At 30.2% G+C, this 15,115-nt stretch overlaps 1 protein-coding gene across 1 annotated transcript in view; it reads right to left on the reverse strand.

The window, feature by feature from the left end:
• The window catches only part of LOC107445955 (protein O-mannosyl-transferase TMTC1), a 364,666-nt gene extending 350,486 nt beyond the window's left edge, over positions 1-14,180 (reverse strand). The window contains exon 1 of the mRNA XM_071187075.1: positions 13,765-14,180. Within this exon, the coding sequence (XP_071043176.1) occupies positions 13,765-14,105 (341 nt within the window). The 5' untranslated portion in view covers positions 14,106-14,180. The remainder of the gene's footprint in view (positions 1-13,764) is intronic.
• Between the last annotated feature and the right edge of the window lie 935 nt (positions 14,181-15,115).

Raw genomic sequence — 15,115 nt, forward strand, 5'->3', positions numbered from 1 at the left:
AAAAATAATTAAATAAAAGCCCCCCGAAGTTCCTTCTCGCCAAATATTAATCGCTAAAGCGGCTCTATTCTATTTGAATCTTTGGAAGTGAAAAACGTCACGTACCACGTTCGAGAGGAGGAAGTCTTTCTCCCTTCTCTTTTACCTGAAAGAAAGAAGGAACATTTGGTTCGAATGATTTGTGATGTCAGAACGTTTTCTATTAACCATTCAAGAACTGCCGTGATAAAAGAGAAAGAATAAATGAATGAGATATGAAAACTTTTATTTTGGAGCCACGAGAGACGCCAAATAAGCTGGAAATTGCTTAATATTTCACTGCTGAAACAGGACAGTGTGTCTCATTCATTTGGGTTGACTCTTTCGACTGGTTTGGCGTTTATTAACTTTTCAAATTCGCCAAGTTTATTTAACGCCCTTCTATGTATTTGCCAAACAAAGGACTGCGCCATAATTATTTCATTTTCTTATTTACTTATAAGACGGGATGGTTCAGGTGATTGTGCGCCTCTATCACATTGAAGAATCGAGGATTATATTATTCTCGGTTCACATCGATCACAGAACTTATGTAACCTATCCTTAGTGGTAAAAAGACAACTAGTTAGAAACGCCTTGCCATTTACAACCGATGGTGTTTTTCGTTGGTTTTTCCAGCCGCGTAATGCGAAAGTGGATTAGCTTCACTTAATTAGTTGTAAGCTCTCTTAATATTTCAAAGGGTTATTTTGTATTTTTTCTTGGTTTCAATATTACCAGACTATTTATTAAACACTGTTAGCCAGGAATTCAATTAGGTTCTTTTTTTAATCACTGGTAATAAAATAAAAAAATTTTTTATAAGAAGCAATACATAGCCTATTATTTGTTTAGCAGCTTTTTCAAAAACTTGACGTACCTCGTATCTACAATTTTTCCGAAAGAAGGTCAAGTCGTAAATCCCTTTTATTTATTGTTCTTTTTTAACTCTAACCCATCATTTTTTGTTTAAATGTGTGTGTATTTATACAACTGTTTATGCTTTGTAAAAAGAGGATACTAAAATTTCAAGAAATTCCCCTGGAAAAAGAAATTTTGTTTCCTGGGTAATGCTCAGAGCAAACTATTCGACAAGGGAATTCTACTGTTTCCAGGCGAATTTCGTCAATAGTATTTGGCTATTACCATAACAAATTAAGAAGTAGAGGATAAATTGAGTATGAATGGATGGATTTTCAGTCGTGATCAGGGTTTGAACCTGAGAAACCTGATTGACATTCGAGCCTGATATAATTCTAGTTCCATCAGGGCATATTTTGAAAATAGATTTTAAAAATTCAGCAAAAAGTTTTTCTATATTATGATTGCGATTGTGAGGAAGCAATTTCGTCAAGTATTTGAGACTTCGAGTTTTGCCTACGATACATGACTTCGTGACGAAATGATGCAATACATAATACAAAAATAACGTAATATAGTTCAATAATTGTTAAATCGTCCAAAAATGAGTGTCTTGTGACTTTTTTTTTCATTTTTAACCTAATTGTTTTTCAATATTTCTAATTTTTTAAAAAAAATCTACCGAAATAAAAAAGCACAAGTATTGCAGAACTAAATGCTCATTAACAAACGGAAATTTAAAAGAGTTCCTTTTTCCTCATTTTTCCAATATTTCTATTTTTTTTTAAAGCTACCGAAATAATTAAAAACGCAAGTGCTGCGAAACTGAATGCGGATTAACTAACGGAAATTGAAAAAAAGTTCCTTATGTTTTCAATATTTGTATTTTTTTTAAAAAAAAACTACCGAAATTTTAAAAAAAAACATGCATTGCGGAACTGAGTGCATATTAGCTAACGGAAATTGACAAAAAGTTTTCAAAGATGTGTGCTTAAATACGTTTTCAATATTTCTATTTTTTTAAAAAAAAAACTACCGAAATTTTTAAAAAAAACTCACAAGTATTGCGAAACTAATTGCGTATTAATTAGCGGAAATTTAAAAAAAATTTCGAAGATGCTTACGTGGGTAAGTTTTATTTTTTCCTTTTTTCAAATTTAATTTCGAATAGATCGGTTAACCATCAACATCCGCTGGAAAAATTGCTCAGTTCGTAAAGTAACTGAATAGTAACAAAGAAGCTTCTACTTTGAGCCCTAATGTTTTATCTACAGGGTTCGAAAAGTATGGAAACGATTAAATGTCATCCCACTCCTTAGGGTGGGGTAGGGGGCCGATCGTGGATAAAGCAAACATGCTTATAAAACATGGCAAATCATAGCTGAGGAAGACGATATTACAAGGAATCGAAACCTATTTGATTGCGTTGAAAGAGGATTGAAGAATTGTAAGATGATTATGACTTTTGAGTTTCCGCGGGCAATCAATCCAGTTTCGTTGTCCTATACACCTGCCTCCTTTAATTGCGATCAGATTTCGATTGAGTTTTTCGTATTAATCAGTAATCCTCAAGGTACATAATGCTTTGTCATTATTTTCGATGAACATTCTAAAATATATATAATAGTTGCTCGCTATGGAACACCCAGTTCAGTTATTAATTTGTTTAAATTTAATTAACTTTTTAATGCTTTTTAGTACTTTAAGATAAGTTGGAAATCACTGGTTTTCGTAGATGTTATACTTAGAATCATAGCACATAAAACTCTCTCACATAACGTTTAGGAAAATATTATGCAATATCCACGACAAAATTCTTGGAAGTTTTATTTTGTTTTCAGTAAGATTCTTGATGGTCACCATCATACAACAATTTCCATCAAGTTTTGATGTTTTTTGATAGTCCAACAACTTTCCATCATTACAAAATGAAAATGTTGCTTTTGTGTCATGTTGGTAAACCATCAAGCAATGTTCGATTTTCGATGGATCAATATAAACCATCGTATTTTGATGGCAGAGGTTGTTTTGCCATTATGATGGTCAACCAACAAGTTATGTTTTTTATAGCTGGACCAACAACAACCATCAAAATATGATAGAATATGCTGTATGGCTATTTCGATGGTCCAACAACAAAAAATAAATAAATAAAAGCCCTAAATTCTTTTATGTATGAGCAGTTTAATGGGGTTTTAAATAAAGGGTTCATTTTCAATAGTTTTCACGTTCGAAGAAATGTGTAAGATGCATTTAAATACTAATATCAAACACCACAAAAATAAATAAATAAAAAAAGGCTTACTTTTTAAAATCACGTGAGCGATAGTACAGGCTTGTTCATTTTAATAAGACCGTTTATTATCGGATTTAAAAGAATATTTTTTTCGTTCTTTCTCGAGAAAAAATATGATTATGCAAATATTGTATCTGTTAGGGAAATGAAGTAAATTCAACAGAAGGTTCATCGCCTTGAATTCCTAAGCACTTTCGAGAAAGATAAGTGTGAGAGAGATTTATTGTTGCCACAGATGGAAACAAAATATTTTGATAACCGCATTTTGCTTTTAGAATGAAAAAAGTTTTATTCACACTTCTGTTCTATAGTTGAGAACAAAAAAATTTTTTAAAAGAAAAATTTGATGAAACATCTACTATTTTTTGTAGTTCAATTCATAAAAAAAATTAAAATGTATTTACCCTTTATGGGACAATTTTTTCTATTAATGTTATGTTAAATCACTTTTCGAATTGACATAGATTTATAAAGAGAAATATATTTAGTTTTTTACCTAAAGCTAAATGAATTAATTTGATTTTTAAGAATTTTTTTCCGGATTTTTTTTTTGGTGGGATTGATGATAGAATTTTTCAGAAATTTTATCTTCTGCAAAGAATTGGTCATAATTTTGAGCTACTGCTCTGTGTCTTTAAAAATTCTAAATTCTGTGTTCATACCTAGGAATAAATTCGATGAGAAATGGGGCGCATAAGGCACATGAGAAACAAATTCACTATCATTGGCCTGTTTTATTAACTCCACACTTGCCATCCTTGTATATAAATGTTATCACTATTATGCGCTTGTGTAAGAAATTAATTTGCAAACTTTGTCAATTATCTCTAAAACTACTCGACCGATTTTAATGTAATTTGATATGTTCATACATTAATACAGTACAAAAAAAAACCATTCAAGAATTGTAATACTCATGTATGATCCCGCGTAACACTCGTTGGAGATGGAAAGTATGAAACAGCGGTTGCAGAATAAACACAAAAAAAAGGGTTAATAGGGGGTTAATTCCCCTTTTACAGATATACAAACCTAGCAGCGTGATTCCATACTTGATATAAAGCAGTTTATCATTTCATGTGGCAATTGGCCTGAATTGTCCATTGGCAATTTACGCAGTACGCACGACCATGAGCCGCGATGGCTCAGGGGATAGAGCGCTCGCCTTTCAACGAGGTGAATCGGGTTCGATCCCGGCGATGGCTGATCGATGCGAATTCCGCATCCACCACAGTGCTGACGTGAAATATCCTCAGTGGTAGACGGATCATGGGTTAGAGTCCCCTTGCCGTCAGGTTAACAGTGGGAGGTTCTAGTGGTCTTCCTCTCCACGTAACGCGAATGCGGGTTAGTTCCATCAGAAAGTCCTCCACGGAGGCAAATTTCTCCCAATGCTTGATTCAGGAGTTTCCTTGTCTTCTGGATTGGATTCAAAATTAGAAGACTATGGTGTTGAACATTGGTAGTCGTAAAACCAAAAACTGAGTCGGCTGTTCAACAATGTTTATAAAAATTATATATGTAAAAGAAATATACAGTATACTCTCGATATCTCTCAGTTGAAGGGACGCTAATAAAATTTCGAGGGAGAGAGTATTCGAGAAATACCCCGGATTTCGGTGTCACGACAGGTTTAAACATGCTTATATTTTTGTATTTTTTTTAAAGTTTGAATGAAATTTTTAATAATGTAATTAATAAATACAATTAATATAATTAAATAAATAATTATTAAATATAATAATTAATTGATAAACGATAATTAATAATTAATAAATATAATTCATACAATTAAATAAATAATGTAATAAATAATTTAATTAATTAATTAAAGGCATTCAAAAAAAAATTTCGAAATAGCGAGTTTTCGAGATATACCCGAGATTTCGGTACCACGACAGGTTTAAACACGCTCACATCTTTGTTTTTATTTAAAGCTTGAATGAAATTTTTACGTTCTTCGTTCAGATCAGTAGGGGAGAGTGGGGTCAACTGTAACAGGGTACGATTGTAACAGAGAAAAAATTTCGAGTGTCGAATTCTAGATTTGGTTCCTAGGTGGCGCACAAGGTGTATTTAATAAATCTACATGTACACCCCTGCTGGCAACCATTTTTAAGTACTTTTGAAAGAGTTACATCACAAAAGATTATTTTACGCTACGTAAGTACTTTTTTGGTATTAGAGTACTATATTGCAACAGAGTAATTTTGTTTAAACAAGTAAAAATTATTAACCGAATATGTAAGTGGACACCTTAATTAATATTTCAAAAAAAAAAGANAAGACTATGGTGTTGAACATTGGTAGTCGTAAACCCAAAAACTGGGTCGGCTGTTCAGCAATGGTTATAAAAAATATATATGCAAAAGAAATATACAGTATACTACAGTATCCATACAGTAATATACAGTATCTCTAAGTTGAAGGGACGCTAATAAAATTTCGAGATAGCGAGTTTTCGAGAAATACCGGGATATCGGTACCACGACAGGTTTAAACATGCTCATATTTTTGTATTTTTTTTTAAAAGTTTGAATGAAATTTTTAAATAATGTAATAAATAAATACAATTAATATAATTAAATAATTAATTTTTAAAAATAGTAATTAATTAATAAACGATAATTAATAGTTAATAAAGTATAATTAATAATTAATAAATATAATTAAATAAATAATATAATAAATTAATTAAAGGGATTCAAAAAAAATTTCGAGATAGCGAGTTTTTGAGAATATCCGAGATTCTGTGCCACGACAGGTTTAAACATGCTCGCATCTTTGTTTCTATTTAAAGCTTAAATGAATTATTTACGTTCTTCGTTATGATCAGTACTCATTTGAATTATAATACAATGAACACTTTTAAATAATAATTGTTAATAATAAGATGTTTATTTACATTTTGCTACCAGACGAATTCGTGGTGTTTTGGTGATGAAGGCGAACAAACTCATGAATCTAAACTGTTTCTAATTAAAAGGATAAAAAAAAAGATGAGAAGAAAACGAAAGTAATGTTGTTATGTAATTATGTTTCATTTTAAATTTTAAATGAATTAAATTACTTAATAACTTGAGTTTAACATCAAGTAATAATGAGTACTGAGATTTAGTCAAAGTGAAATAATTAAAACCTATAATACGAATATACAACTTAATTCAGCCCCAAACAATTCAAATAGCAATAATAAAAGAAAATGAATATTGAAAGCATATTTTTAATTATTATAAACGCGCTACCATTTTATTTGTTTTTAATATTATGCATAATTTCACTTTGAAATGATAACTTCTGTAATGGATTCAAATTTGCGAACGCACTTTAAAAACGTAAGCGCCGACATTAGCATTAATTTTTAAAGCAATTACGAAGATTTATTTAAACGAAGCAAAATAACAAGGACGCAATTAACGGAAAAATGATAATTGCTCTTTCAATTACTTAGTTTACAATGCTAATAAAATAGTGCGATCCATTGAATATATTTAATTACTTCGGTTGTTAAAATGAAACAGCAGAATTGGTGTATACATATTACTTCATTCGCTTATTGTGTTCCGAATAAAATTATAGACTGTTAGCCTTGTTTTCTCGACACAAATGAGTTCGATTTGGGGGTTGATCGTTTGAATCTATTGAACTTCGAAATATATATTTTCCTGTTAAGTCATGAGAGTAATTCTTTGTGATAATAAGAAATGTCAGTAAAAATAATAATGTTTAAAAATCTCAAATGGTTAATACGGGCTTAAGTGTCACATTGGTACACCGTCACCCATTAGGACTGTGTCATACATAACATATTATATGTCATATGCATACCATTTAAGTCGTGTGCATGACATATTACCTAACATTTAAGGAAACAAAATCATTTTTTAATCATTTTTTAAACGAACAAAAATCATTAATATAATCTGCATTCTTTTTATACCGCAACTCTGAATTGGGTGCAGAATAAAATTTATTTTTAGAGATTCCCTCTACATCTGCCTAGCACATTAAAGTAGAATTGGAAAACCGTTATAGGGTTGCTGATGTTTTGATTTCATTAAAATTCTTTGTTATTTCTCACGCTCTCTTTACCGCCAACACATTTGAATGCGTAAGGATAAGAAAAAGAGCCTTGGCATTGAATTTAATCAATTAATAGTGGATTCCTTAGTTTTCCTTGGCGAAAACTATGCTTTGCTAAGCTAACATTAACATCACTCGCATTTTTGATTTCTTGTTGGATGGAGGTGTTTTGCGGTGCTTAGCCCTGCAGCCACACTATCCAGGCCATTTTCCAATTATATAATTCGATAACGTGTATTTATATTAAAAATTGAGATAATTCTTTACTTTGGAGCTCCAAATAAATTTCAAAAATAAAGTATTTTTATTTATTAAAATTTGATTCTTTATTAAGCAATTTATGGTTTTTGTTAAATAATTGCTTGCCTACATCATACTGGAAAAGTATATTAATATAATAACATTTGCCATCTTCTTCAATTCATGGTTAATCATCCAATTACACCAATTAACATCCTTTTCAACAAATTGCAACTTCTTCAAGCACCAAACCTTTCTCCTGAACATGCTGCTCAGTAGTAGGGTACCATTGAAGGTGTACCAATGTGACACCAAAACGCATATAGGTTTTAATAGAAAAAAATACTATTTTGTGAATATTTTTTTAATGAAATTTTATCTTTTTTCTCTAACTAAATAGTGGTAATAGTAAGCACAAATCTCAACAAATTAATAATAATTTGCAAAAATAGGTAATAGTAAATTATCGACTCTTCGTAGGTATTTTTCGTTTATTCCCAATATCTAAACAAAATGACTATGAATTAAATGTTATACGAAATAATCAGTATAGATAAAAATTACAACGGAAAAGCATGGGTCTGTTGAAAAAATAATTGGATTCATTAACGCAAATTCTTCTTTACGGGTAAGATACTTCACAAATTATCTACCTTTATTAATTATAATTAACAATAATAATTTGCAAAAATAGGTAATAGTAAATTATCGACTCTTAGTAGGTATTTTTCGTTTATTCCCAATATCTAAACAAAATGACTATGAATTAAATATTTTGCGAAATAATCAGTATGGATAAAAATTACAATGGTAAAACATGCGCCTGCTTAAAAAATAATTGGATTCGTTAACGATTTCTTCACAAATTTTCTACCTTTATTATTATCATTAATAATAATTTGTAAAAATAGGTAATAATAAAGTTGTGATTCTTAGAAGGTATTTTCCGTTTTTTCTCAATATCTAAACAAAATGACTATGAATTAAATGTTATGCGAATCAGTATAGATAAAAATTACAATGTTAAAACATTGGTCCGTTTCGAAAATAATTGGATTCGTTTACGTTTTCTTCACAAATTTTCTACCTTTATTATTATTAATAAAAATGAATAATAATAATTTATAATATTGGACCATTCGCAAATTATTCTTTTAATTCAAATGGATCCTTCAAGGTTTTCACTATATTATTATAAACGTGGCTGAAAGTCCAGATTTCACACTTATTTAAAATTCAGAAATAATCAATAAAATCTTCTCAAATGAGAAAAAAATCTATTTACCAAATATCAGAACGGAATTCCATTAGAACTAGTTCAGAAAGGACATTGCATAAACAATATCTTAATTAAAGTTTCAAAAAAAATTATTGTTGCGAATTGAGATTACAAAGTATGACACTGATGAATTATACCTTTGGATAATTTTAAATTTTATACCGATAGCCATAAAAAAAAATACCACGCAAATAAATAACTTACACAAAAATTATTCTGGGACAATATCATGATTGGCTAAAACTTCAGACAAGAAAATGTCTGTTAGAAACAAATAAGTAGAAAAGGGACTAACAGACATAAAAAGTTAACATAATGCTTGGATAATGCATTCAGGGCTCGATGAATACTTTTTATGAAAGTCTTATTTCTGTGAATTTGTAAAAAATTGCTTTACATTTTACTAATTCCAAAAATATTGTAGAATCAGGTTTTTTTTGTCATGGTCAAGTTTTTAAAACCCTGTTTTACTTCAAAAAAAATAAAAAATAAAGAATGCGTTTTAATCTAAACTTAAAAATATTAATTATTTATGACGAAAACAACTCACGTTTTTTAAAGAGAAATTTTCGTGAAGAGTAAATATTGAAATATTTTTAAAATAAAATATATTGTGAACGATCTGTTATTACGATAAAATTGAGAACGGTCAGTTTTGAGAATATTGAGTCAATGTAGAGAACGGTCAATTTATGGATTCAAAATATATCCTATCAACGGTTAGGAAAAATACCGAACAAACAACTCACACGCATGCAAATATTAAAGATCAAAATATCGGGTGTTGTGAAAACATCAGATGTAAAAAGTCTCAAAACGAAGCAAATGCGTAAAAACATATCTGAAATCAAAAGCATAACATAAACATATTGTTTCTCGAATCATTAAATAAATTAAACGTAAAAAGAAAAGACGTACCGCTCATGCAATTTTCTAGTACAGGGTGCATACCTGCCAATATTCACTCTTTTCGAGAATGGATTTTCCAAGTGGTAGTAAAACAATTACCGAAAAATTATCTTCATCAAAAATACAGGGTCTTTATAATTAAAGTTCTTATTTGAAATGGCTATAAAAATAAAACTACCCGACCAAATGTCATCAAACTTGGTAAATGTCTATAAGAGGTCATGGGATTTTAGTTCCCGCAACAAAGAAAAAAAAAGTTCTAAAATTCACCACTAGCGGAAAATGGCGCTGTATGCAATAGTGTTAAACAAATGTGAAATATGCAAATTTGTTTTACACGTCTTTTACCGTAAATTTGCCGTAAACCTTGCGGTGTCATTGGACCTCGGCGTTTTCCTCTTACAGTACGGAACTTTTGTAAAGCCCTCCGTTCATTGCTGTCGCATTCATAGTAACATTTCGCGAGCAAAGCACGGTCTTGCATGGTAACAGACATTGTCAACTCAGAACACTGACAGCTCAGACAAGGCGCCTCACTTTTATAACTGCAAAGTCACATGACGTGTAAAACAAATTTGCATATTTCATATTTGTTTAACACTATTGCACACAGCGCCATTCTCCGCTAGTGGTGAATTTTTGAACTATTTTTTTTATGTATTTATTTTTTTTGTTTTGTTGCGGGAACTAAAATCCCATGACCTCTTATATACATTTACCAAGTTTGATGACATTTGGTCGGGTAGTTTTATTTTTATAGCCATTTCAAAGTGGAACTTTAATTATAAAGACCCTGTATATTTATATTTTAATCAGGTTGAAATTCACTATTGTAAGGACTAATATGCTTTTATATATTTGTTGTAATTATTTATATGTAGTGGTGGTCAAACTGATTTAAAATTATTATTATAATTCAAAAAGTTTAGTGAAATAACATGAAATTCGCTAGCACTTTAAATATGAAAATAAAATCTTCCGGGAAAACCGGAAGAGTTGGCAGCTATGAGGGTGAAACAAAAAAAAAGCAAACAAATTCTTGGTAAAAGCAAATATTGCAAAATATATGTGATGTAGGGAAGATGTTGATTGCGTCACATTGCTTCGACAGAATTTGCTTTACAAAATACAATTTAGTTATGAAAATGAGTTTCTGAAAAACTTCGTAAAATACAATTATTACTTTAGAATCTTATATAATTTGAATCTTACTCGTAAAAAACATCAAATGAAAGAAATTCTGTTGCGAAATTTGTCTCAATTTTTTTAAGAGAAAAAGTTGAATAATCGAACTTAGAACTTAACAAAAACATTCTTTAACAAACATTTCTACAAATAACTATACAATGAAAGGGATTTCTAGAAATTTCGCTGAATCCATATTTTGCTTGATATTTTTCGATATTTTGATTATTTTGTAATTTATCCAAGAAATATTTTACTCCAAGGCAGTTTTACCAATGGTGATTTATTTGTATATTTGCCAAGCCCCCAAAAAATTTATTTCAGTATTTTTAATAGAATAAGATACAAAGGTGGATCAACACTAGAAGCAATGTTGATCTTTATGTTATGCATCGAAAAAAACAAACATCGAACATCCTTCACAGTTTGTTGATATGTACAGTGTATAAAACAATAAAACGGGCCACCCTGAATAACTCTTGATTTAATGAGTTGTATCTTTACGTTCTAGTACTAAATCTTAATCGTTTTTAATGGGCCTGAAATATGCTAATTAATTAGAGCAGACGATATTTTATGTTACGAAATCAGACATAAATATGTATTTTCTTTGAAACAAACATACGTTTTTATCAACGGGTTCAGATTTCTGACCCCCAAAATTTAGGGGATTAAAGTTTAAGTTAAAGTTAGGGGAGAGCGAATTAAAGTTTAGACCTCAGAATGTTAATTTTATTTTTTGCTTATTTTGCCATATCTCGGGAACTTTTTACGAGAATTGAAAACTTTTTGCACTCCATTATAAAGTTTGTTTATCCAAAGATAATTCCTTGCAAAATATAAATTTTAGTAAATATTTATTATTTTTTATTATTTTATTAATAAATAGTCCAAATAATTTTGAATCGTAAGGTATACATTTTTTACGTCATTTTAAAGAACGTAATTTTATATGTCAAAATACAAAATGTGAACGAAATCAGTTCAATAGTTCCTGAAAAATCAAATTTTAAAAAAGTCGTTATTTAAAATTAGATTTCTCAGAAACGTTTCTATCGATTCATTCAAATCTTTGTATTTTACAGTATAAATTTAATCTTTTTTTAAAATGATGTAAAGAGAAAATATATTATAATTAAAATTTCTTATAATTCAAAGCCTCTTATTTAATAAAATAAAAATAAAAACAAATTATATTAAGTAAAACGAATTTTTTGACTTTGTGCAAAAAGTTTTTAATTCGTTTAAAAAGTTTGTGAAATATGATGAAATACGCAAAAAGTAAAATTACGATTAAGGATTCCAAGCATGATACCACCCTACATAATTCAGGTAAAATTACTAAATGAAATTATTTTTGGTTAAAAAAACAACAACTTAATTTTATTCATAAAAACCAAAATATTCCTTATTTAAACCATTTATTTGATAATTTTCTCATATGGAAATGGTTTACCGGGAATTCCGATTTTCAAAATTAAATTTTTTTTTTACGACACGTTTAGAAAATATTCACATCTGAAAAGATATTTAATGGAATAAATGTATAACTTATAAATTGTCTACTTTAATACAATATCCATTTCAAATATTCACTGTGGATGTTTCAAAATATTTATAATTGTATGAAATATAAATTTTACATTATTTACAACATTGATACTTTAATTTTCTTTATATTAATGCGATATCAAGTTTAAATATTAACTAAGGTCTTTTAAAAAAAATCAAGAATTGCATGAAATAGAAATTTAACATTATCTATGATACATATTAAAATTGCATATTTTAACACGATTTAAGTTTGAAATATTCATCGCTCTTTTCATTGCATGGCTTGTATCAAATAGATATAAAAAATTATTCATAATAATGTTACCTAAAAATTATCTATTTTAACACCATATAAGTTTAACATATTCTCTACAGTCATAGTTATAAACAAAAAACTGAAACAATAAATAAATACAAAAAGAAAAAAGGGAAAAATAAAGAAAATCATTAAAATTTATTTACTGCTTATAAGCTGCAAGTATATGGAACTCATAAAATAAGTTCAGAAGGTAGAGAAAACATGGAAAAGAATAACAGGAAAAAAAGTTAATAAAAATCCGGGGATAAAAAGATATAATATCTTCATCAGCTTACACGGTTATTACAAAAAAAGTGCTTTCTAATATTGTATCAACATTTTGAACTCATATATATATATGCATGTGGTTGAAAGTTCAGATTNGTATATTCATTATTCAGCCAATATAGGCCCCCAAAAGGCCGATATTAGCCCTATATAGGACAAATATTAAAAATTCTAAACATCCCAATATTGGTTTTTCGGTGCATGCTCATATACTACCCAGATTGAGCCGAACTAGGCCTAGGTAAAATATATATTACAAAACCTAAAATTAAATTATTACAGGATTAATATTGTAAAATTAAAAATTTTCTTGAAAAAAATTATTTTGTAGCATGAAATTGATATAATCTACAATACAAGCCGAGGGACAAATAATTTTGCATGTTTTACTGAAGGAAGATATACACTGGGAGAATTTACAACAAAATAATTTTTAGCAAGTTGTTTTGTAATGAAAAAAATATCAGTTGTGCTGACAGAAATTATTGAAAATAATCAGAGAACGATTGTTTTCAAATAGATAGAGCTAAAAGGTTTTTGAAGGAAATATTCTCCTGTATAAATATTATAACTCAGATGTGTTAAAAAAGTTTAGCATCTTTTTAACGGCTTTAAAGAAATGAAAAGAAAAATATATGGTTTAAATTTGGTTGGAAAATTTCGCATACAAATAAGGACATAATTCTATGATGTAAAATCTATATCGGTATTCTTAATTCTTCCACTCGAATATTAAAAGCAATATTATCTCACCTGAATGTGAAAACGGTGAAGGGTCTGTATGATTTGTGGCTCCTCGGGTCCGACATGGGTTTACCCCAAAAATCATTCTCCAACAGGATGCTGACCGGATTCCGACCGGTAACGTCAGGATTCCTGACCACAGCCACCAAATCGTCGTGTACAAATTCTCCCTTCAGGGAGTTTAGGTAACAGCCGGATGAAAAAGCAACCAACAAGAGAACCACCGACCAGTCCGGTATCCTATCCGGCCGTTTCCTGTACGGATCCGGTTTCTTCCGTGGAGACATGTGGTCGTCGTCAGAGTTGCTGCTCGGAAACGCGGTCGCCACTTTTATAGCCTTGGCGAGCATCGTCTGACCGACAGGTAACTCACTGGCGGAATGACTGGTGTGATGCCGGACTCTTTCTTTCCCAGCCGGATTCACCGCTGCGATCGATCCGGGCGCTCTTTCCCGAAACCTGGGTATCTAATTGGGTCTAACACTGCGCTTGCTCTCCCTCATGGATAAGGAGAAAGGGGGTCTCTTCGTCCCTCTCTTTTACCGACATTTTGTTCTGAGCTCGCTTTCGATGATAAATAATACAGTAGCTTTGAAAGTTCGAAACAAAGTTATGAAATGTTGACGCTTCTTTCAACGGGACAAAACAAGTTCCGACTTGTTTTGAGTAACATTTAAGCAGAGGATTAACTTTTTTAATTTTGGAACTGTTTCTGTGAATAAAGTTAATGTTTAACGTTTCTGAGAAATATAAAGTTTTGTTTTCGTCTGATGTTTCTTGATGCATGGTTTTTCATCAATCAAACAGTGGCAGAATCTTTTCCGTATTTAATCTTTTATGTAACCTTTTTGTTGTGAGTAAGATATTTAGCTGGTTGTCGACGACAATACAGTAGCTGGAAAATTAGAAACATATTTAAATAGTGTCTATGTTTGACGCTTCTTACAACGGAACAAAAACCTGAGCTTGTTGTGAATAATGTTTAAGCTTATGACTTGTGGCGTAATATTACATACCAATTCAGCAGTATATAAGACTTGTTAACTCATTTATAACCAGAGGTACCTTTTGATAGATGAAGGTTGATAGTTAAATCCCCTCTTCCATAATGGCTAATGATATGAATTCGCCAACATCGATGGATGGTTCACATTAAACAGTTGATATGCTTAAAATATAGCATTCAAAAAAAAAAAAAATCCGGTGAATTAAATAAATAAAAAAAGTCTCCCCGTCCAATAAGTAAAAATAGTGGGCTGCGCCCCATGCTCGCTAACGCTCAACCCCCGAAAATGGCCACGCGATCTTATATGGTTTACTTCGCTCGCTACTAACTTAGGTACATTGCAAATGCACAAAA

Source organism: Parasteatoda tepidariorum, chromosome 10, assembly GCF_043381705.1.
Source record: "Parasteatoda tepidariorum isolate YZ-2023 chromosome 10, CAS_Ptep_4.0, whole genome shotgun sequence".
In the NCBI taxonomy this organism is placed as follows: Eukaryota; Metazoa; Arthropoda; class Arachnida; order Araneae; family Theridiidae; genus Parasteatoda; species Parasteatoda tepidariorum.